This window comes from Spermophilus citellus (assembly GCF_964194105.1).
Source record: "Spermophilus citellus genome assembly, chromosome: 3".
Lineage (NCBI taxonomy): Eukaryota > Metazoa > Chordata > Mammalia > Rodentia > Sciuridae > Spermophilus > Spermophilus citellus.
In genome coordinates, this window is record NC_138184.1 from 149,934,596 (window position 1) to 149,957,002 (window position 22,407).

The 22,407-nt window shown below is 35.9% G+C and overlaps 1 protein-coding gene across 3 annotated transcripts in view; it reads right to left on the reverse strand.

The window, feature by feature from the left end:
• DNAH11 (dynein axonemal heavy chain 11) overlaps positions 1 to 22,407 on the reverse strand; it is a 278,938-nt gene that overhangs the window by 218,468 nt on the left and 38,063 nt on the right. For 2 of the 3 annotated variants that reach the window (XM_081287175.1, XM_081287177.1), the window contains exons 17-18: positions 12,952 to 13,101; positions 4,751 to 4,984 (exon numbers count right to left, since the gene is read on the reverse strand). In XM_081287175.1, coding sequence (XP_081143301.1) covers positions 4,751 to 4,984; positions 12,952 to 13,101 — 384 coding nt within the window. The remainder of the gene's footprint in view (positions 1 to 4,750; positions 4,985 to 12,951; positions 13,102 to 22,407) is intronic. The other variant, XM_081287176.1, reaches the window with a different exon arrangement.

Here is a 22,407-nt window from a genome sequence, read left to right on the forward strand (position 1 = left end):
TCTAGACAAAAACTGAATAAAGAAACTATAGAACTCAACAGCACAATCAATAACCTAGACTTAACCGACATATATAGAATATATCAAACATCATCAAGTGGATACACATTCTTCTCAGCAGCACATGGATCCTACTCAAAGATAGACCATATATTATGCCATAGGGCGACTCTCAGTAAATATAAAGGTGTGGAGATAATAACATGCACCATATCTGATCATAATGGAATGAAACTGGAAATCAATGATAAAAGAAGGAAGGAAAAATCCTACATCACATGGAAAATGAACAATATATTACTGAATGATCAATGGGTTACAGAAGACATAGAGGAGGAAATAAAAAAATTCTTAGAGACAAATGACAATACAGACACAACATACCGGAATCTATGGGACACAATGAAAGCAGTTTTAAGAGGGAGATTCATTTCTTGGAGTTCTTTCCTCAAAAAGAAGAAAAAACCAACAAATAAATGAACTCACACTACACCTCAAAAACCTAGAAAAGAGCAAAACAACAGCAAATGTAGTAGAAGACAAGAAATAATTAAAATTAGAGCAGAAATCAATGAAATTGAAACAAAAAAATCATTGAAAAAATTGAAAACACTAAAAGTTGGTTCTTTGAAAAAATAAATAAGATCAACAGGCCCTTAGCCATGCTAATGAAGAGAAGAGAGACAACTCAAATTACTAACATACAGGATGAAAAAGGCAATATCACAACAGACACTACAGAAATACAGAAGATAATTAGAAAGTATTTTGAAACCCTATATTCCAATAAAATAGAAGATAATGAAGATATCGATAAATTTCTTAAGTCATACGATCTGCCCAGATTGAGTCAGGAAGACACACACAATTTAAACAGACCAATAACAAAAGAAGAAATACAAGAAGCCATCAAAAGACTACCAACCAAAAAAAGCCCTGGACCGGATGGGTATACAGCAGAGTTCTACAAAACCTTCAAAGAAGAATTAATACTAATACTTTTCAAGCTATTTCAAGAAATAGAAAAAGAAGGAGTTCTTCCAAATTCATTCTATGAGACCAACATCACCCTGATCCCGAAACCAGACAAAGACACTTCAAAGAAAGAAAACTACAGACCAATATCTCTAATGAACCTAGATGCAAAAATTCTCAATAAAATCCTGGCGAATCGAATACAAAAGCATATCAAAAAAATTGTGCATCATGATCAAGTAGGATTCATCCCTGGGATGCAAGGCTGGTTCAATATACGGAAATCAATAAATGTAATCCACCACATCAATAGACTTAAAGACAAGAACCATATGATCATCTCGATGGATGCAGAAAAAGCATTCGACAAAGTACAGCATCCCTTTATGCTCAAAACACTAGAAAAACTAGGGATAACAGGAACTTACCTCAACAAGGTAAAAGTTATATATGCTAAACCTCAGGCTAGCATCATCCTAAATGGAGAAAAACTGAAGGCATTCCCTCTAAAATCTGGAACAAGACAGGGATGCCCTCTATCACCACTTCTATTCAATTTAGTTCTTGAAATACTAGCCAGAGCAATTAGACAAAAGAAATTAAAGGCATAAAAATAGGAAAAGAAGAACTTAAATTATCGCTATTTGCAGATGACATGATAATATACTTAACAGACCCAAAGGATCTACAAAGAAACTGCTAGAGTTAATAAATGAATTCAGCAAAGTGGCAGGATATAAAATCAACACACATAAATCAAAGGCATTCCTGTATATCAGCAACAAAACTTCTGAAATGGAAATGAGGAAAAACACTCCATTCACAATATCCTCAAAGAAAATAAGATACTTGGGAATCAACCTAACAAAAGAGGTGAAAGATTTATACAATGAAAACTACAGAACCCTAAAGAGAGAGATAGAAGAAGATCTCAGAAGATGGAAAAATGTACCCTGTTCATGGATAGGCAGAACTAACATCATCAAAATGGCGATATTACCCAAAGTTCTCTATAGGTTTAATGCGATGCCAATCAAAATCCCAACGGCATTTCTTGTAGAAATAGATAAAACAATCATGAAATTCATATGGAAAAACAAAAGACCCAGAATAGCAAAAGCAATTCTAAGCAGGAAGTGTGAATCTGGAGGTATAGCGATACCAGAGGTCAAACTGTACTACAAAGCAATAGTAACAAAAACAGCATGGTACTGGTACCAAAACAGGCAGGTGGACCAATGGTACAGAATAGAAGACACAGAAACCAATCCACAAAATTACAACTTTCTTATATTTGATAAAGGGGCTAAAAGCATGCAATGGAGGAAGGATAGCATCTTCAACAAATTGTGCTGGGAAAATTGGAAATCCATATGCAACAAAATGAAACTGAATCCCTTTCTCTTGCCATGCACAAAAGTTAACTCAAAATGGATCAAGGAGCTAGATATCAAATCAGAGACACTGCGTCTGATAGAAGAAAAAGTTGGCTACGATCTACATACTGTGGGGTCTGGCTCCAAATTCCTTAATAGGACGCCAATAGCCCAAGAGTTAATAACAAGAATAAACAAATTGGACTTACTTAAACTAAAAAGTTTTTTCTCAGCAAGAGAAACAATAAGAGAGGTAAATAGAGAGCCTACACCCTGGGAACAAATTTTTACTCCTCACACTTCAGATAGAGCCCTAATATCCAGAATATACAAAGAACTCAAAAAATTAAATAATAAGATAACAAATAACCCAATCAACAAATGGGCCAAGGACCTGAACAGACACTTCTCAGAGGAGGACATACAACCAATCAACAAGTACATGAAAAAATGCTCACCATCTCTAGCAGTCAGAGAAATGCAAATCAAAACCACCCTAAGATACCATCTCACTCCAGTAAGATTGGCAGCCATTATGAAGTCAAGTAACAATAAGTGTTGGCGAGGATGTGGAGAAAAGAGTACACTTGTACATTGCTGGTGGGACTGCAAATTGGTGCGGCCAATTTGGAAAGCAGTTTGGAGATTCCTGGCAAAGCTGGGAATGGATCCACCATTTGACCCTGCTATTGCCCTTCTCGGACTATTCCCTGAGGATCTTAAAAGAGCGTACTATAGGGATACTGCCACATCAATGATCATAGGGGAACAATTCACAATAGCTAGACTGTGGAACCAACCTAGATGCCCTTCATTAGATGAATGGATAAAAAAAAATGTGGTATCTATACACAATGGAGTATTATGCAGCACTAAAAAATGACAAAATCATACAATTTGCAGGGAAATGGATGGCATTAGAATAGATTATGCTAAGGGAAGCTAGCCAATCCTTAAAAAACAAATGCCAAATGTCTTCTTTGAGAGCAACTAAGAGAGCAACTAAGAACAGAACAGGGAGGAAGAGCATGAGGAAAAGATTAACACTAAACACAGACGAGTGGGGGGAGAGAAAGGGAGAGAGAAGGGAAAGCATATGGAAATGGTAGGAGACCCTCAATGTTACACAAAATTACATATAAGAGGTTGTGAGGAGAAAGGGGGGGGAAACAAGGGAGAGAATTGAACAACAGCAGATGAGGTAGAGAGGGAAGATGGGAGGGGAGGGGAGGGGAGGGGGGACAGTAGGGGATAGGAAAGGTAGCAGAATACAACAGTCACTAATATGCCATTATGTAAAAACGTGAGTGTGTAACTGATGTGATACTGCAATTTGTATTTGGGGTAAAAATGGGAGTTCATAACCCAATTGAGTCAAATGTATGAAAGATGATATGTCATGAGCTTTGTAATGTTTTGAACAACCAATAAAACAAAACAAAACAAAATTTTAAAAAAACAAAAAAAATTAATTTGACCTTCAAAGTATCATAAAGCTAAAAAAAATTTTCATTTAGCTTTTTATCCAGTTAAATAAACTTAGCCTTTTAAAATATAATACACATTTAAAAAAAAAAAGTTTTGGCTTAAAGGAAAAAAGGAGTAGAAAGTCCATAGAGTTTTCATGTAGTGTCTCCAGTTACCCTCCCCCAACTGTCCCCACCACATTTTCTTTTATAATTAACAACTTGCAATAATTAATATACTTGTTATAATAAAGAAATATATATATATATTTTTCATGAATTTTATGAGCATATTTTCTTCTTTTGTATTTTTGCCAGTAAACATACTAAATCATGAAATTGAAAATAAAATTGATATAATCTATAAAATATCATTACGATAATAAGAAGCAAATATTCAAAAAAGCACAAAAATGACAAGTTGAAGGCAAGGGAGAAAAAATTAAATGAAGAGAAAAAATTTAGAGTAAAATAAGTTGAAATATGCTTGTTGAAAGATTTAAGTTTGAGCAGTGATTGACAATAGCTGAAAGTTAAGACAGGATACTATTTTAACTAAGTATTTTAAAATGTCATTATTATATATAAAATAGTCGTAATAAAAAAGCAATTATTAGCAGATTAACCAGCAAGTAATTTTTATCAGAGAATAATAAAATTCAGTTTTAGTTAATTATCCAGTTATTTATGTCCATGAAATAAAAATTAAGTACTTAGCTTTAGCCACTAGAATTTGTAGAGACAGCACCCTAGGAAGAAATCAGCCACTTCTTTAAATTCAATCATAATCTCAAATAGAAACCAATACCATATCTTCCAAAGGATGGAAAACTAAGAATGTATTTTTATCCAAATGTAAATGATAAAGGAATGGATGAAACTTACCTCTTTAAGTCCCTTCAAGTGTCAAAAATCATAAACCTATAAAAATACCTGTTTTTTGTGGAAATCCTTCAGGGCTGTTTCATAGCCTTCCTCCAGCCTACTGAAGGCTATTCCAACATCTGTAGTCCACCATATTTGTGAGCTGGTCAGTGCAACCTGAGCTGGGAAATCGAAAATCCACAGTTCCCGGGGTGTTTCCTCGTAGGCCACTATGGCTTCGGTGATAGACTGGCGTACAGTCTCTTGCATGGTCTGTTCAAGCTGCAGAAGCCAAGTTTCCACCTTCAGAAACAAATGGAATGTGTAGCATAGGGTTAACTATGGAAGGAGGACCATTCTACCTTCCCACCAGCTCTAGGCCATGCAGCAAGCAAGACCTTGTGTGGATTCATTTTAAAGTCCTATAGAAAGCTACAGAGGGGAGGATGAGCAAATGATGAATGAAGTCTTTTTCCTACATGAGCCTGTCTTCTCATGCTGACACACCTCATTGCATTTTACATACCTGCTGCCTAATAGGTTTCCACAGCTGAAACAGAGCATGGGTTCTCTATTATTCATTTTCCAGGTTTAAAGACTAAGAGGTTCTAGACCAAGAATCTCCCCAGCTCCAACAGTGTTTTGAGAAACCAAATGCAACACCACCTGAGGTCTGAGTCATATTCAAGAGTTTTGGGGATAATGGAAAACTGATTTCTAAAAAATTATCTTCTGATAATATTTATTTTATTTTTTTTTTAATTTTTTATTGATTATTTAAAGCATTACATAGCTCATGATATATCATCTTTCATACATTAGACTCAAATTGTGTTTTGAACTCCCATTTTCACCCCAAATATAGATTGCAGAATCACATCTGTTACATATTCACATTTTTACATAATGCCATATTAGTGTCTGTTGTATTCTGCTACCTTTCCTAACCCCTACTATCACCCCTCCCCTCCCCTCCCCTCCCATCTTCCCTCTCTATCTCCCCTGCTGTTGTTCAATTCTCTCCCTTTTTTTTCCCTCCCCCTTGCCCCTCATAGCCTCTTGTAATTTTATGTATCCTTGAAGGTCTCCTACCATTTCCATATGCTTTCCCTTCTCTCTCCGTTTCTCTCCCCCCATTCGTCTTTGTTATCTGTAGTCTTTTCCACATGCTCTTCCTTCCTGTTCTGTTCTTAGTTGTTCTCTTTATATCAAAGCAGACATTTGGCATTTGTTTTTTAGGGCTTGGCTAGCTTCACTTAGCATAATCTGCTCTAATGCCATCCATTTCCCTGCAAATTCTATAATTTTGTCATTTCTTAGTGCTGCATAATATTCCATTGTGTATAGATGCCACATTTTCTTTATCCATTCATCTATTGAAGGGCATCTAGGTTGGTTCCACAGTCTAGCTATTGTGAATTGTGCCGCTATAATCATTGATGCAGCCGTATCCCTATAGTGCGCTCTTTTAAGGTCCTCAGGGAATAGTCCGAGAAGTGCAATAGCTGGGTCAAATGGTGGTTCCATTCCCAGCTTTCCCAGGAATCTCCATACTGCTTTCCAAATTGGCCTCACCATTTTGCAGCCCCACCAGCAGTGTACAAGTGTACCTTTTTCCCCACATCCCCGCCAACACTTGTTGTTGTTTGACTTCATAATGGCTGCCAATCTTACTGGAGTGAGATGGTATCTTAGGGTGGTTTTGATTTGCATTTCTCTGATTGCTAGAGATGGTGAGCATTTTTTCATGAACTTGTTGATTGATTGTATGTCCTCCTCTGAGAAGTGTCTGTTGAGGTCCTTGGCCCATTTGTTAATTGGGTTATTTGTTATCTTATTATTTAATTTTTTGAGTTCTTTGTACATTCTGGATATTAGGGCTCTATCAGAGGTGTGGGGGGTAAAGATTTGTTCCCAGGATGTAGGCTCTCTATTTACCTCTTTTATTGTTTCTCTTGCTGAGAAAAAACTTTTTAGTTTAAGTAAGTCCCATTTGTTTATTCTGGTTGTTAACTCTTGGGCTATGGGTGTCCTATTAAGGAATTTGGAGCCCGACCCCACAATTTGTAGATCGTAGCCAACTTTTTCTTCTATCAGACGCAGTGTCTCTGATTTGATATCTAGCTCCCTGATCCATTTTGAGTTAATTTTTGTGGATGGCGAGAGAAAGGGATTCAATTTCATTTTGTTGCATATGGATTTCCAATTTTCCCAGCACCATTTGTTGAAGATGCTATCCTTCCTCCATTGCATGCTTTTAGCCCCTTTATCAAATATAAGATAGTTGTAACTTTGTGGATTAGTCTCTGTGTCTTCTATTCTGTACCATTGGTCCACCCGCCTGTTTTGGTACCAGTACCATGCTGTTTTTGTTACTATTGCTTTGTAGTACAGTTTGACCTCTGGTATCGCTATACCTCCAGATTCACACTTCCTGCTTAGAATTGCTTTTGCTATTCTGGGTCTTTTGTTTTTCCATATGAATTTCATGATTGCTTTGTCTATTTCTACAAGAAATGCCGTTGGTATTTTGATTGGCATCGCATTAAACCTATAGAGAACTTTGGGTAATATCGCCATTTTGATGATGTTAGTTCTGCCTATCCATGAACAGGGTACATTTTTCCATCTTCTGAGATCTTCTTCTATCTCTCTCTTTAGGGTTCTGTAGTTTTCATTGTATAAATCTTTCACCTCTTTTGTTAGGTTGATACCCAAGTATCTTATTTTCTTTGAGGATATTGTGAATGGAGTGGTTTTCCTTATTTCCATTTCAGAAGTTTTGTTGCTGATATATAGGAATGCCTTTGATTTATGCGTGTTGATTTTATAACCTGCCACTTTGCTGAATTCATTTATTAACTCTAGCAGCTTCTTTGTAGACTCTTTTGGGTCTGTTAAGTATATTATCATGTCATCCGCAAATAGCGATAGTTTAATTTCTTCTTTTCCTATTTTTATGCCTTTAATTTCTTTTGTCTGTCTAATTGCTCTGGCTAGTACTTCGAGAACTAAATTGAATAGAAGTGGTGATAGAGGGCATCCCTGTCTTGTTCCAGATTTTAGAGGGAATGCCTTCAATTTTTCTCCATTCAGAATGATGCTAGCCTGAGGCTTAGCATAGATAGCTTTTACAATGTTGAGGTAAGTTCCTGTTATCCCTAGTTTTTCTAGTGTTTTGAACATAAAGGGATGCTGTACTTTGTCAAATGCTTTTTCTGCATCCATCGAGATGATCATGTGGTTCTTGTCTTTAAGTCTATTGATGTGGTGGATAGCATTTATTGATTTCCGTATATTGAACCATCCTTGCATCCCAGGAATGAATCCTACTTGATCATGGTGCACAAGTTTTCTGATATGTTTTTGTATTCGATTCGCCAGAATTTTATTGAGAATTTTTGCATCCAAGTTCATTAGAGATATTGGTCTGTAGTTTTCTTTCTTTGAAGTATCTTTGTCTGGTTTTGGGATCAAAGTGATGTTGGCCTCATAGAATGAATTTGGAAGAGCTCCTTCTTTTTCTATTTCTTGAAATAGCTTGAAAAGTATTGGTATTAATTCTTCTTTGAAGGTTTTGTAGAACTCCGCTGTATACCCATCTGGTCCAGGGCTTTTCTTAGTTGGTAGTCTTTTGATGGCTTCTTCTATTTCTTCTTTTGTTATTGGTCTGTTTAAATTGTGTGTGTCTTCCTGTCTCAATCTGGGCAATTCATATGCCTTAAGAAATTTATCGATATCTTCGTTATCTTCTATTTTATTAGAATATAGGGTTTCAAAATACTTTCTAATTATCTTCTGTATTTCTGTAGTGTCTGTTGTGATATTGCCTTTTTCATCCCGTATGTTAGTAATTTGAGTTCTCTCTCTTCTTCTTTTCGTTAGCGTGGCTAAGGGCTTGTCTATCTTATTTATTTTTTCAAAGAACCAACTTTTAGTTTTATCTATTTTTTCAATGGTTTCTTTTGTTTCAATTTCATTGATTTCTGCTCTAATTTTAATTATTTCTTGTCTTCTACTACATTTGCTGTTGTTTTGCTCTTCCTTTTCTAGATTTTTGAGGTGTTGTGTGAGTTCATTTATTTGTTGGTTTTTTCTTTTTTTGAGGTAAGAACTCCAAGAAATGAATTTCCCTCTTAAAACTGCTTTCATTGTGTCCCATAAATTCCGGTATGTTGTGTCTGTGTTATCATTTGACTCTAAGAATTTTTTCATCTCCTCCTTTATGTCTTCTATAACCCATTGATCATTCAATAACATATTGTTCATTTTCCATGTGATGTAGGATTTTTCCTTCCTTCTTTTATCATTGATTTCCAATTTCATTCCATTATGGTCAGATATGGTGCATGGTATTATCTCCACGCCTTTATATTTACTAAGAGTTGTCTTATGGCATAATATATGGTCTATCTTTGAGTAGGATCCATGTGCTGCTGAGAAGAACGTGTATCCACTTGATGATGTTTGATATATTCTATATATGTCGGTTAAGTCTAGATTATTGATTGTGCTGTTGAGTTTTATAGTTTCTTTATTCAGTTTTTGTCTAGAGGATCTGTCTAATGGCGAGAGCGGTGTGTTGAAGTCACCCATAATTATTGTGTTGTGGTCTATTTGACTCTTGAACTTGAGGAGAGTTTGTTTTATGAACGTTGCAGCTCCATTGTTGGGTGCATACAAATTGATGATTGTTATGTCTTGTTGGTGGATGGTTCCTTTTAACAGTATATAGTGACCTTCTTTGTCCTTCTTGATTAACTTAGGTTTGAAGTTGATTTTATTCGATATGAGTATGGCCACTCCTGCTTGCTTCCGAGGGCCATGTGAGTGGTATGATTTTTCCCAACCTTTTACCTTCAGCCTGTGTATGTCTTTTCCTATCATATGAGTCTCTTGAAGGCAGCATATTGTTGGATTTGTTTTTTTGATCCAGTTTACTAGCCTATGTCTCTTGATTGGTGAGTTTAGGCCATTAACATTTAAGGTTACAATTGAGATATGATTTGTATTTCCAGTCATGCTTCTTTATTTATTTATTTTAGTTTGGTTAGTTTTGCTTTTTGGTTATTTTCCTCCCCCTTTACTGAGATACTTCCTGCTGTTAGTTTTGGGCACTATTTTTCACATCCTCTTCTTGTAGTGTTTTGTTCAAAATGCTTTGCAGAGCTGGTTTTCTTGCTGCAAATTCTTTTAGCTTTTGTTTATCATGAAAGATTTTAATTTCATTGTCAAATTTGAAGCTCAATTTTGCTGGATATAGTATTCTTGGTTGGAATCCATTATTTTTCAGCGTTTGAAATACGTTATTCCAGGATCTTCTCGCTTTCAAAGTTTGTGATGAGAAATCTGTCGTTAGCCTAATTGGTTTACCCCTGAAAGTAATCTGCCTCTTTTCTCTCGTAGCTTTTAATATTCTCTCCTTGTTCTGTACGTTGGCTATCTTCATAATTATATGTCTTGGGGTTGGTCTATTATGGTTTTGAATGTTTGGGGTCCTGTAGGCTTCCAGGATTTGGCAATCCATTCCATCTTTCATCTCTGGGAAGTTTTCTAGAATTATTTCATTTAATATGCTGTCCATTCCTTTGGTTTGAATCTCTGTGCCTTCTTCTATCCCTATGACTCTCAGATTTGGTTTTTTTATGACATCCCATATCTCTTGAATAGATTGCTCGTGGGAATTAAGCATCTTTTCTGTGTTGACTATATTCTTTTCAAGTTGATAAACTTTGTCTTCATTATCTGATGTTCTGACTTCTACTTGATCAAGTCTATTTGTAATATTCTCGTTTGAGTTTTTAATTTGGTTTATAGTTTCCTGGAATTCTAGGATTATTGTTTGATTTTTTTTTAATATCTCTATCTCCTGGTAGAGCTCGTTCTTTGCCATTTGAATTTGTTTGTTTAATTCATTTTCAAAATATATTTTTATTTCTTGGACTTGCTGTCTCATGTCTTCTCTAATATTCCTTTCCATTCGAGTTAGGTATGCCTTGAGTTCTTTCCCTATACCTGTTTCTGAAGTTTCTGATAATATTTAAATCTCCTGAAAACTCTCTAATATCTTCATAGTTCCGAGTCTTATGACAGTGTTGTTAGTAAGTATCTTAATTATACTCGCTAGTGGTTCTCATCTTCACACTTGTCAGAAATAAGACAGCAAGAGAACATAAAAAAGAGGACAACTGCTGACTTGTGAAAGTTAATCTTTTTTAAAAAATTTCATTTCAAGTTTATTTTGTTCCCACAAATATATCTTAGTTTTCCACCCTGTTCAAATGTACTTTGTTAATAATGCATCTGTCTTCATTTGCAAATATCAATAAGTAAAAGGATTCATAACTATTTGCAAATGATTGAGTACAGCCAAAAAAGACTATATTGAATAAATTCCAGGACCATGTGAGATACTGAAGATTTTACAACTGATTTCTTCCCCTTCTTTTGTGAAGATGGAAGCAGCATTCCTAGAACATCTTCTCAAGGGAAGTGGGGAGGCTGATGAGCTATCCACCTTCTTCTGTATGAAGAAAGGAAGCACCATCATGGTCACGGTCCCAACATCTCTTATTAGCTGGGCTTTGTTAATGTTTGAGTTAATAGTCCCTGATCTAAAAAACAGAGTCCTGTATCTCTGCTTTAATCACTAAGCACGACTCATAAAGACACCAGATCACAAGTACTGCCAGTAAATCAGTCATTATGCGTGCAGCTCCTATATACTCTGTGGCTCATGTCCTCAATACAGCCACCTGTCCTCAAGAACATTCCAGTCCATTTGGGAAGACCAAACACCACCAGCTTGTGGTGTTCAGATGACTACGCCAGCAATGCTGACTTAACTCAGCATGATCAGGACTCAGTTCTGATGAGTGCTTGCTACATCCTTTCCTTTTTAATACTTCAAAACCTTCTGCCTAACCTTATATGGCAACAATGGTCACCTCCCATTATTACTCATAATGTGAACATTCATTTCCTCCATGAGCCAAGGAGTCCTCAATGACAAGGGTTATATCTTATTCATTTCTGGGTCCCTAAAAACCTACCTTGGCATACAATGCACAGTAGATATTCAGTAAATACGTGTCAAATAAATAGACTAAATTGGGAGGAAACAATTATAAAAAATGTAAAAGGTTTAAAAAGAAAGTAAAAAGCATCTTATTGTAAAACAAAGGCAATTAAGTGAATGCAGTGTATGTCCCCAACTCTCTCACATAAATTGCTTATATAGAATAAATTAGAGCATCATAAAAACTTTCAATATCAAGGGTTCCTGCTAGTGACAACTACATCCATCAGTTGGACTCTCCCCTCTGGGCACCATGCCAGGAGATGAACAGTCTGCTGGGGAGGGAGCAGATAGCAGCACACTTTTGTCAAAATAGTTTATGGTGACTTCTTCTAATCATTATAATAATATCCTAAAAGCCCAAGAGATCAAAAAATATATTTTAATCAAAGTATTCTACCATCTGCTTCCCCTTCATTTGGCAGGATTTTCCTGGTACAATATTAAAAGGCAACAGAGAAGAGTAAAGGAAACACTTATAAAATAAGCTTGCAATCACATTTCTGCAAAGAACACTTTATAAGGAACTCCCTGTCCCAGCCCAAACAGTTCTCTGACACAGGTTATTCCCTTGGTTACTCTGTGGGTTAATCCAAGATACACAAGCTTCATCAGAAAAAGATGCAATTTCCCTAAATCATCTGCATATATCAAAAGTTCTGTCTTAAGTTATAAGGAGGCATTCTGTGGATAACTCTTAAGAGTGTTTTTGAGGTATTTAACTATAACTGTAGAAAATATTTTGTTACCTCTGTGCACACAACTCAATCAGCCTTATTTATGAGTAGCCATTTACAACATTCATATCAGAATATTGAACCACAAAACCTCTTTAAAACCACCCTACTTCAGGGTACTGCTTGGATCTAACTCTTCCTACATTCTCTGAGGAGTGGTGGAACAGAGCACATTTTGTAGAAGGTCAAGTCACTGGACTGTATTTGCTACTAATTCTGGAGTCCACTCATTCCCTTTGTGATAGCCCATTCTGTCTAGTTCAAGTCCCAGGATCTCTGACACCCTGCTGGGTGAAGTTAAATGAACAGACACCAGGAAGCTTGGGACAGTATCCCCCTCTCACACTGGATATCAGCAAACAGGAATCTCCCAACTCAAGACCAACCAGAGCCTGATTTGACATGAGTTGTTTTTTTCTTATTCAATTTAACTCCCCCTCATAATCAAATCTTACATGGCCTATGCATTCACACTTGGCTTGGAATGGGACATACTCCTTTTCTTTGCTGTACATCCCAACTGCTCTGTAAGCAGACACATCCTGATTATCTTCAAACTGCAGATCTGTGATGCTGTCAAACAGTTTGGCAAGGTGACGTGTTACCTAAGACAAGAATATTAGAAAAGATAAGAATGTTTCTTACTGTAGATGTAGCCTGGTAATCTAAAGATAATGCCACATGAAGTTACAAAACTTTCCTTATAGAATTATAAAGTGATCTCAAAATGGTTTTCCTCAAAATAAAGGTCACTTATCAAATGTCAGCCTTTGAAATGACCTTGAAAGAGAATAGCCAAGCATGTGGGTTCATCACCACATGTTGGCTGGTGAATACTTACCATGCAAAGTCCCCTGTTTTCTATTTGAAGATTAGAAACTTGCCAACTTCTCTATATAGACATTATTCCTGAGGACAATCATTCTGCTGTGATGTTTGAAGTCAATTTTTTAAAACTCAGTTTTATTTTATTAATGTATATTATTAAAAATCTGGCAAAATATGTGAAACCAATATGCAAATTAGAATTTTATGATTTGGGGGTCCATTGTTATAATTTATTTGCTCTGATACTTTAGTGAGCCCCATAACATCATTGTAGCATAAAATAGATAGAATATATTTCCCTATTTTCATTGACAAGGAAATTGAAACTGAAGTATTAGGTGAAATTCTCTAAGTCAACATTGCTAAAAGTAAATAGCAATGAGATTTTCAATCTACAATTCCCAGCCAAATTAATAAGGGTCACACACCTCTGGCATTATAACCTCTTATGTCCTTAGTTTTGTACTCACCAATGGAACCCAATAAGTAGCACACTGGACTCAAGGCAGATTACAATTTAACAGCTAAAGAAAGATTAAGATTATATTAAAAGACAAAATACCAGCACCTGTTCTGCTAGAATAAAACCTAAAACCTAACTGGCCTCCAAACACAACCCGATTTAGCAGCACCACACATCCAGTCATGTCAGCACAGACCACAATATAGGCCTCCCACCCAGCAGACTCACATGCAGGAAGGCAAAAACAACAGACTTTATCTCAGGCATGTCACTCCATCATCTGTCTCAGGATGGACTAAAGAAAGGACAGAGATCAATTGAGAGGAAGCAACAGAAGTGAGAACAATAAATGTTCCTTCCTTATACCCGGAGCAAATATATCCCACTAAGTGGAAAACAGCTTTCTTTGCAAAATTAAAAATAGAATTACCAATTCCATTCCTAGGTGTACTCCTAAAAGGACAAAAAAAAAAAAGGTACTCAGATATTTGTACACCCCTGTTCACAGCAGCATTATTCACATTTGTTGAAATGTGGAAACTGAAATGTCCATCAATGGACAAATGGATAAACAAACTGCAATATAGATACACAATGCAATATTGGTCAGCCATAAGAAGTACACATACACACAACAACATGGATGAACATTGCCTCTGACAGCACACTAAATGGAAGAAGCCACTCACAAAAGCCGTGTATTAAATCATCTCATTTATATGAAATACCAAGAATAGGTAAATCCAAAGACACAGGCAGCAGAATGGTGGCTTATAGAAAAGGGGGGGAATGAAGAGCAACTGCTTAATGAACATAAAGTTTTATTTTGGAGTGATGAAATGTTTTGGAACTTAGGTAAGAGATGGTGGTTGCATAACACGGAGAAAGCAAAAAATAGCAGTGAATCATACACTTTAAAATGGCCAATTTTTAGAAATCAACAAGACAAAACCCTATAGGAACTATAAAAACACATGGAGATTGACCCATTCATCATTCAAAAGTGTATTGTTCAAACAGAGGAAATCAGGGAAGAAATTAAAAAATTCTTAGACTCCAATGAGAATAGTGATACAACATATGAGAACCTCTGGAACACTATGATGGCAGTGCTAAGAACAAAGTCTATAGAGATGAGTGCCTACATGAGAAAATCAGATATATCCCAAATAAGCAGACTAATGATGCATCTCAAGGTCCTTGAAAAAGAACAAAATAATTCCAAAACCAGTAGAAGGAAGGAAATAATTAAAATCAGAGCCAAAATCAATGAAGCTGAGGATAAAAAAAATACAAAAGATTGATGAAATAAAGTTGGTTCTTTGAAAACAAAACAAGCCCTTAAACTAACCAAAAGAAAAAGAGAAAACCCAAATTAATAAAATTAGAGATGAAAAAGAGCAACCACCATGACATCACAGAAACCCAACAAACTCCACCAACAGACTGTTAGAGTTAATGAACAATTTTGATGAAGTAGCAGGTTACAAAATCAACATACAAAGATTAATAGCCTTCCTATATACCAACAATGAATCTACTGAGAAAGAAATCAGGAAAACAAATTGATTCACAATATCCTCAAACAAGCAAACAAAAACAACAACAACAACAAAACACTAGTAATAAATCTAACCAAGGAGGTGAAAGACCTCTACAATGAAAACTATAGAACACTAAAAAAAAAAAGGAAATAAATAAGACTTCAGAAGATGGAAAGATCTCCCATGTTCATGGATAGGCAGAATTAATATTGTTACAATGGCCATACTACCAAAAACAACATACAGATTCAATGTGATCCCCATCAAAATACCAATAACATTCTTCACAGAACTAGAAAAAAAAGAGTCTAAAATTTATTTGGAAGAATAAAAAGATCCAGAATGGTCAAAGCAATTCTAAGACACAAAAGCAATGTCGGAGACTTCACAATACCCGACTTCAAACTATACTACAGAGGTATAGTAACAAAAACTGTGTGGTTCTGGCATAAAAACAGACACATAGATCAACAGTACAGAATTGAAGACACAGAGACAAACCCACCTATCCACAGTCGTCATATCCTTGACAAATGTGCCAAAAACATGCGTTGGAGAAAAAACAGCCTTTTAAACAAATGGTGCAAGAAAAACTGGTTATTCATATGTAGAAGAATGAAACTAGACCCTTGTCTGTCACCTTGCACATCAACTCAAAATGGATCAAAGACCTAGGAATTAAATAAAAAACTATGCAACACCTAGAAGAAAACGTAGGGTCACACTCCAGCATAGGCACAGGTAATGACTTTCTCAATAGGACCCCTAAAGCTCAGGAAATAATGCCAAAATTAATAAATGGTATGGCATCAAATTAAAAAGCTTCTGCATAGCAAGGGAAACAATTAGGAATGTGAAACCAGAACTTACAGAATGGGAGAAAATCTTTGCTAGCAACTCTTATGAGAATATCTAGAATACATAAACAACTAAAACTTCACACCCAAAATTCAAATAACCCACTTAATAAATGGGTGAGTGAAATAAAAAGATAGTTCTTAAAATAAATACAAATGGCCTTCATGAAAAAATGTTCAATATCATTAGCAAGTAGAGAAATGCAAATCAAAATTACATTGAGATTTCATCTCATACCCATCAGAATGGCAGTCATTATGAATAAAAAAAATAAGCCAGGTGTAGTGGCACATACCCGTAATCCCATCAGCTCAGGAGGCTGAAGCAAGAGTACTGTGAATTCAAAGTCAGCCTTAGCAATTTAACAAGGCCCCAAACAACTTAGTGAGACCCTGTCTCAAAATGCAAAAAGGGCTGGAGATGTGGCTCAGTGGTTAAGGCCCCTGAGTTCAATCCCTGGCATCAAAAACGACAACAAAAACACTACTACTAATAATAAATGCTGAAAAGGATGTAGATAAAAAGGGAAACTTTTACACTGTTGGTGGGATTGTAAATTAGTATAACCACTTTTGAAGTCAGTATGGAGGTTCCTCAAAAGGCTAGGCATAGAACCACCATATGACTTCGCTATACCCCCCTCAGTATTTAGCCTGAAGAATTGAAGTCATCGTACTATAGCAATATATGCATACACATGTTTAGAGTAGCACAAGTCACAAGAGCCAATTATGGAACCATTCTACGTATCCATAGAGGAATGAATGGATAAAGAAAATGTGGTATATATACACAATGGAGTTTTATTCAGCCATAAACAAAAATTAAATTGCGGCACTTGGAGGAAAATGGATGAAACTAGAAAATTTTATGCTAAGTCAAATAAGCCAAACTCAGAAAGTTAAGGGTCATATGTTCTTTCTCATTCACAGAAGCTAGAGAGGAAAAAGGAAAAGAAATATGGGGATGATCTCATGAAAATCAAAGGGAGATCAGTTAGGGAAAGGAACCAAGGGGTGGGAGGCAGGGAAAGCACTGGGGAGTGATATTAGCCAAACTATATTGTGCACGGCGTGCATGTTTGAACATGTAACATAAATCCCATAAATATATACAACTATAATGCACCAATAAAAAAACAGGGGGGAAAATGTTCCAGGGGAAAATCTGGGGAACAATATTGATCAAGTTTTATTTTTATATGGTATGCATGTATGAATATGTGACAACAAATCTCACTAGTATTTATATAATGTATTAACAAAAAAGTGAAAAAAATAAAATGGCTAATTTTATGTTATATGAATTTTATTTCAACAGAAAAAGTAAGTCGCTGATAATCAGTAGATGGTTTGAAACTTTATAACATTTCCCAGTATATGGGGCTTCATCTTTGTAACAAGTTTTTCTTGAAATGCAGTTTAACCAGACTTGTTTACCTATATAATAGCACTTCTAGAAACAAAAGCAACCCATGTAAGTTATTTGCATGACCAGGTGAACACCAACATCTGAAAGAACTCTTTAAGGGTGATTTAATCTCTGAAGTATTTAGCCTTTATGTTTTTGCTGTATTTGCAGTTTTAGTGTTCAAGAAAATTATATCAAGAAGTTTTCCAAGTTTTAAAATAGATGAGTTTTTGAGATTCTCGCTTCCTTTAAATGTAGGCAGAGTGGTAGCTGACTGATCATGCTCAGGTTATCATATTCTCCTCTATCCCGGTGCATTACCCAAAGGACATTTATACACAGAAAGTCTCTGCAATATTCTAACAATTCACTCTCACAGCTGAAGTGGCCAGGAAGTGCACAGATGTTGAATGGCTTCTACTACGTAATGGGCCTAGATAATATCCAGTTGAAAAGCTGTAGGAAAAATGAGACCTAAACTATCAGACACCCTCACACATTATTGCTTTGGTGAGAAAATAATTTCAAAACAACTTCTTGTCACTCAGCTGGTGGCCAGGAAATGCAAACCTCATAGCATGCAGTTCTCCCATTTCTTATAGCTGGCCTGGTCGAAGTAGGATGTTTTCACATTCTGTTATTTAAAGTCTGAGAGAATGGGACCATTAAAAAAGAAAAAAAACCCAAAAAACATGGATCCTATTGCCCTCCAATTAATTCCATATCTAATGACATTTCTTTCCATTTCACACAAAATTAAAATTCCTTCTTCCTAGCTATTTGGAAAGATGTTTTATTTTATGACTAAAAAGAATACATTAAAAATGAATGCTTAAAGGAGTCAAAGCTTCATCATATTTTAAGTAGGGTCTAACAGGTGAGTAATGAAAATTGAAATAATGGTCCCTTGACATATGTAAATTAGATGGATCTATATACTAATGAGTACAGAAAGGCTGGCTTCCCACAGTTGTGTGGGATCCTAACAATGACCACACCAGCTGAAACCACACTGAAGCAACAACAATCAATGGGGAAACTCATGGTAGTGCAAAGACCTTTAAAGTTTTTTGTTTGCTTGTTTTTTTTTTTTTTCTTCAAAACATTGAAATCTCCCAGTTGGTTACAAATAGACAATGGGAAAAAACCTATCAATTAATATTTAGTACATCATAATTGAAGATGTTAAGCACATTGAAACTTAAGTGTTTTCCTTTGTAGAGAAGTTTGCTGAGGTAACTTACTAATAGGACTTGCCGCCTCCTCCTCTTCACACAACTTTAAGATAGGGAATGAGCATCTTTTCTGTGCCTCAGCAAGCTGTCACATTCCTTTCAAAATCTAGACTGACCACTAGCATTTTATTCTCTGAGCTTCCAGGGTCATGAAATTTGAGAGTTCCTTTCAAGTGAGGTTTTTGAGGGTTTGCTGTGTTGCTGGCATTGCTTCTTCTGGGATCACTTTTTTCTGTCACAACCCCTGCTTTCATTCTCAGCACGTGCGCTGCCCAGCTGTGTATCTGGACTGTGGAATGGTGCAGGTCACCCTTCCCCATTGGCCGTCTCTCCTGTAACGCCATCAATGTTTGATCCAAATTTCGCTTCCAGCCTTATCTGTTTCATCTTTGCTACACTTTCAACTTTGTTACTCCTTCCTTCCATCATTTATTGTTGTAAAACATCACATGGGTTCATCCTAGAGACAAGGAAGTCACGAACTAAAAGCCTCGATGCCTGTGTGTAAACGACAGATGCACAGTGGCTTGCCACTGACAGAATTTAGAAGATGGGACATAACTGGTTATTGATCATAATGGGCATCTATTATTTAGCAGTGACTTCTGTGGACTGAAGAGCTAGCAATGACGTTTGTGTTTTCGACCACTCACCATGAACATACATGTCTGAAACATGAACTCTGTTGTCAGGGCACTGTGTGATTTACTCAATCCTTGGTAGTGGAGATTCATATTAGAATCCTGCACAGTTCTGGAGAACTTCTTGTTAAATGTAAAAATTTATACCATCTGTCCATAGAGCCAGAGACATTCTCATATATAACTTTATAATTTAAAATCTAACCAATCCAGGGATCAAATGTTTGGTCAATTCCCATGACCTACAGCTGCTGTTTACCTAGAAAGCAGAGAAGATGAGATCACCTCATTTTCTAATTACATTTTCAAACTGCGTAGTTTTGTCTCTACTATCTAGTCTCATATTTGTCCAATCTATCTAAAGATGCTGCTGGTCATTAACTGAGATGAAATATACAAAAAGCCTGGACCACTCCAGGCCTGTTGAGAACCACAGGATTCACTGTTGTGTATTCATTAACTCATTTATCGGTTTGGTCAGGATCTTCACAGTTGTAACGTAAATAATGACCAAATGTAGGCAATCTTATCTTTGTGCATATTATCCTCTAGAATAAGATAGAATATGAGTGTTGTTTTTACATGTATAAAAATTTAAGCTAGGGGCTGGGAATGTGGCTCAGTGGTAGAGTGCTTATCTGGTATGTGTGAGGCCCTGGGTTCAATCCTTAGTACTACCAGGGGGAGGGGGGCATTAAACTAATCTGTTAAAATGGTAGTTAATTGTTCTATTTTATTTCAAAAATAATAATATTGGTGATGGTATAAGGATATGTAACATGGTTGAGGTCTAAATCTGGTTAAATCAGTTATGGCACATACATAAAACAAAACTTTTATAGCTATTAAACATATTATAGGGGAATATTCCAGTTTTAATAAAATATATGTTAGGACATAAGCACAGGCACACATAAAAAACTAGAAATACTCAAAAAGAGCATCTAGAAGCATATTATTCTTATCTTCTATATATTTGTACTGTTTTCAAACTTCCAAAAATGAATGCAAAATTACTTACATAACCCAGATTTGTTTTTACCAAAAATAATCAAAGTATATATGGCACTTTGTAATTTGATTTTTTAGTTATTAAGATAACTTAGACATATCCACACATCAGTGCATATGGGGTTGATTCTGTTTCTTCCTTAAAATCTTTGGCATGCATATATTGTATAATTTTATATAAATATGTTCCCAACACAAATGCTGGAATATTTCAAATAAATTTTTGGAAACTGAAACACTTATAAAGAAAAATGCGAAAAAAAGTGCATACTATGTGATAAATTTTAAGAAAGAGAACAAAACTCTTGTGACCACCATCATTAAAAAATAGAACATCAAGCCAGGCGTGGTGGTGCACGCCTGTAATCCCAGCAGCTTGGGAGGCTGAGGCAGGAAGATAGCGAGTTCAAAGCCAGCCTCAGCAGAAAAAAAAGTGAGGTACTAAGCAACTCAGTGAGACCTATTCTCTAAATAAAATACAATAGGGCTGGTGATATGGCTCAGTGATCAAGTGCCCCTGAGTTTAATCCCAGTACCCCCCCCCACAAACAACAACAACAACAAACAGAACATTAACATACAGAAGTCTGGATATCTATGGCAATTACTGTTTCTTTAAACATGGACATTATCTTTTAAAAATATTGGCATTCTCTTCCCAAAACAGCACTCACCCACAGTATGTGTTCTGTTGTGTCTACCTTCTATTGCTCAACAGCACATTAGTGAGATTTAGTCATATTATTAGGTATAGCCTAGGTTGATGGCTTGTCTATGTTCCTTGTGGTATATATGCCATGTGGTACTCAACTGTGTGACTGTCACACAATGTAATTACCATTCTATTGTTAAGGGACATTTAGGTTGCTTCTAGTTTAGAGCTATTGAAATGAAAATAGAACAGAGATGAGTGGGGTAGGAGAAGAGGACTGAAGGGAATGGAGGAGGGACAGGAAAAGGAAAGAACAGTGGAACGAATCTGACCAAACTTTCCTAGGTACATATAGGAACATACCACAGTGAATTTCACTTTGATGTATACCTATAATGCACTAATTAAAAAAAACTATAAATAAATAGAAGAAAAATCCATAGAGTAGAGGAAAGGAGAAAAGGATGTGGGGGAAGAGAGAAAGGGGAAGTACTGGAGAGTGTATTGAACCAAATTATAAGCCACGTTTGTACAATTATACCAAAACGAACTTCAATATTATGTATGACTATGAATGCACTAATAATAAATTTTGAAAAGAAAGGGTACGGGTACAGGGTGGGGAAGAACTTGTGACCAGATTTACAACACTATGTGTATGCTAAGTACTTTTCCTGTTTCTTTATACAGTTTATTTATCTGTCACTTAAAAGCCAAAGAGATACTATGTACTGTCTTCCCATTTGGCACATGAGGAAATTGAGGTTCTGAAACAAAGCAACAAGATAGTATCAACAGTCAGTATTTAAACTGGTGTCTATATGATTTCAAGGTTTCTGCTCTTTCCATACCATCTGCCTTCTGAAGGATGGCTAATGTGCGTTGTTTCATCTAGTTCTGTGCAGTTAACATTTCAATGTTCATATTTTTTGTGTGCGTAGATACAGATTTCCATCTGGTATCATCTTCCTTCTGCTTAAAGCACTTCCTTTAACATTTCTTGTAGTGCCAGTTTGCTGATGAAATTTTCCAGCTTTTGAATGTCTGAAAATATCTTTGCCTTTATTTTTAAAAGATGTGTTTACTGGGTAAAGACTTTTAGGCTGACAGATTCTTTTTCTTATAACAGGTTTAAATTGCTGTCTATTGTCTACTCACTCCATTGTTTCCTATTCAAAGTCTGTCGTAATCCTTTTGTTTGCTCCTTTGTACGTACTATAACTGTATGAGCAATATTTAGTTTTATTTATTACGGGGTTTAACCAATTT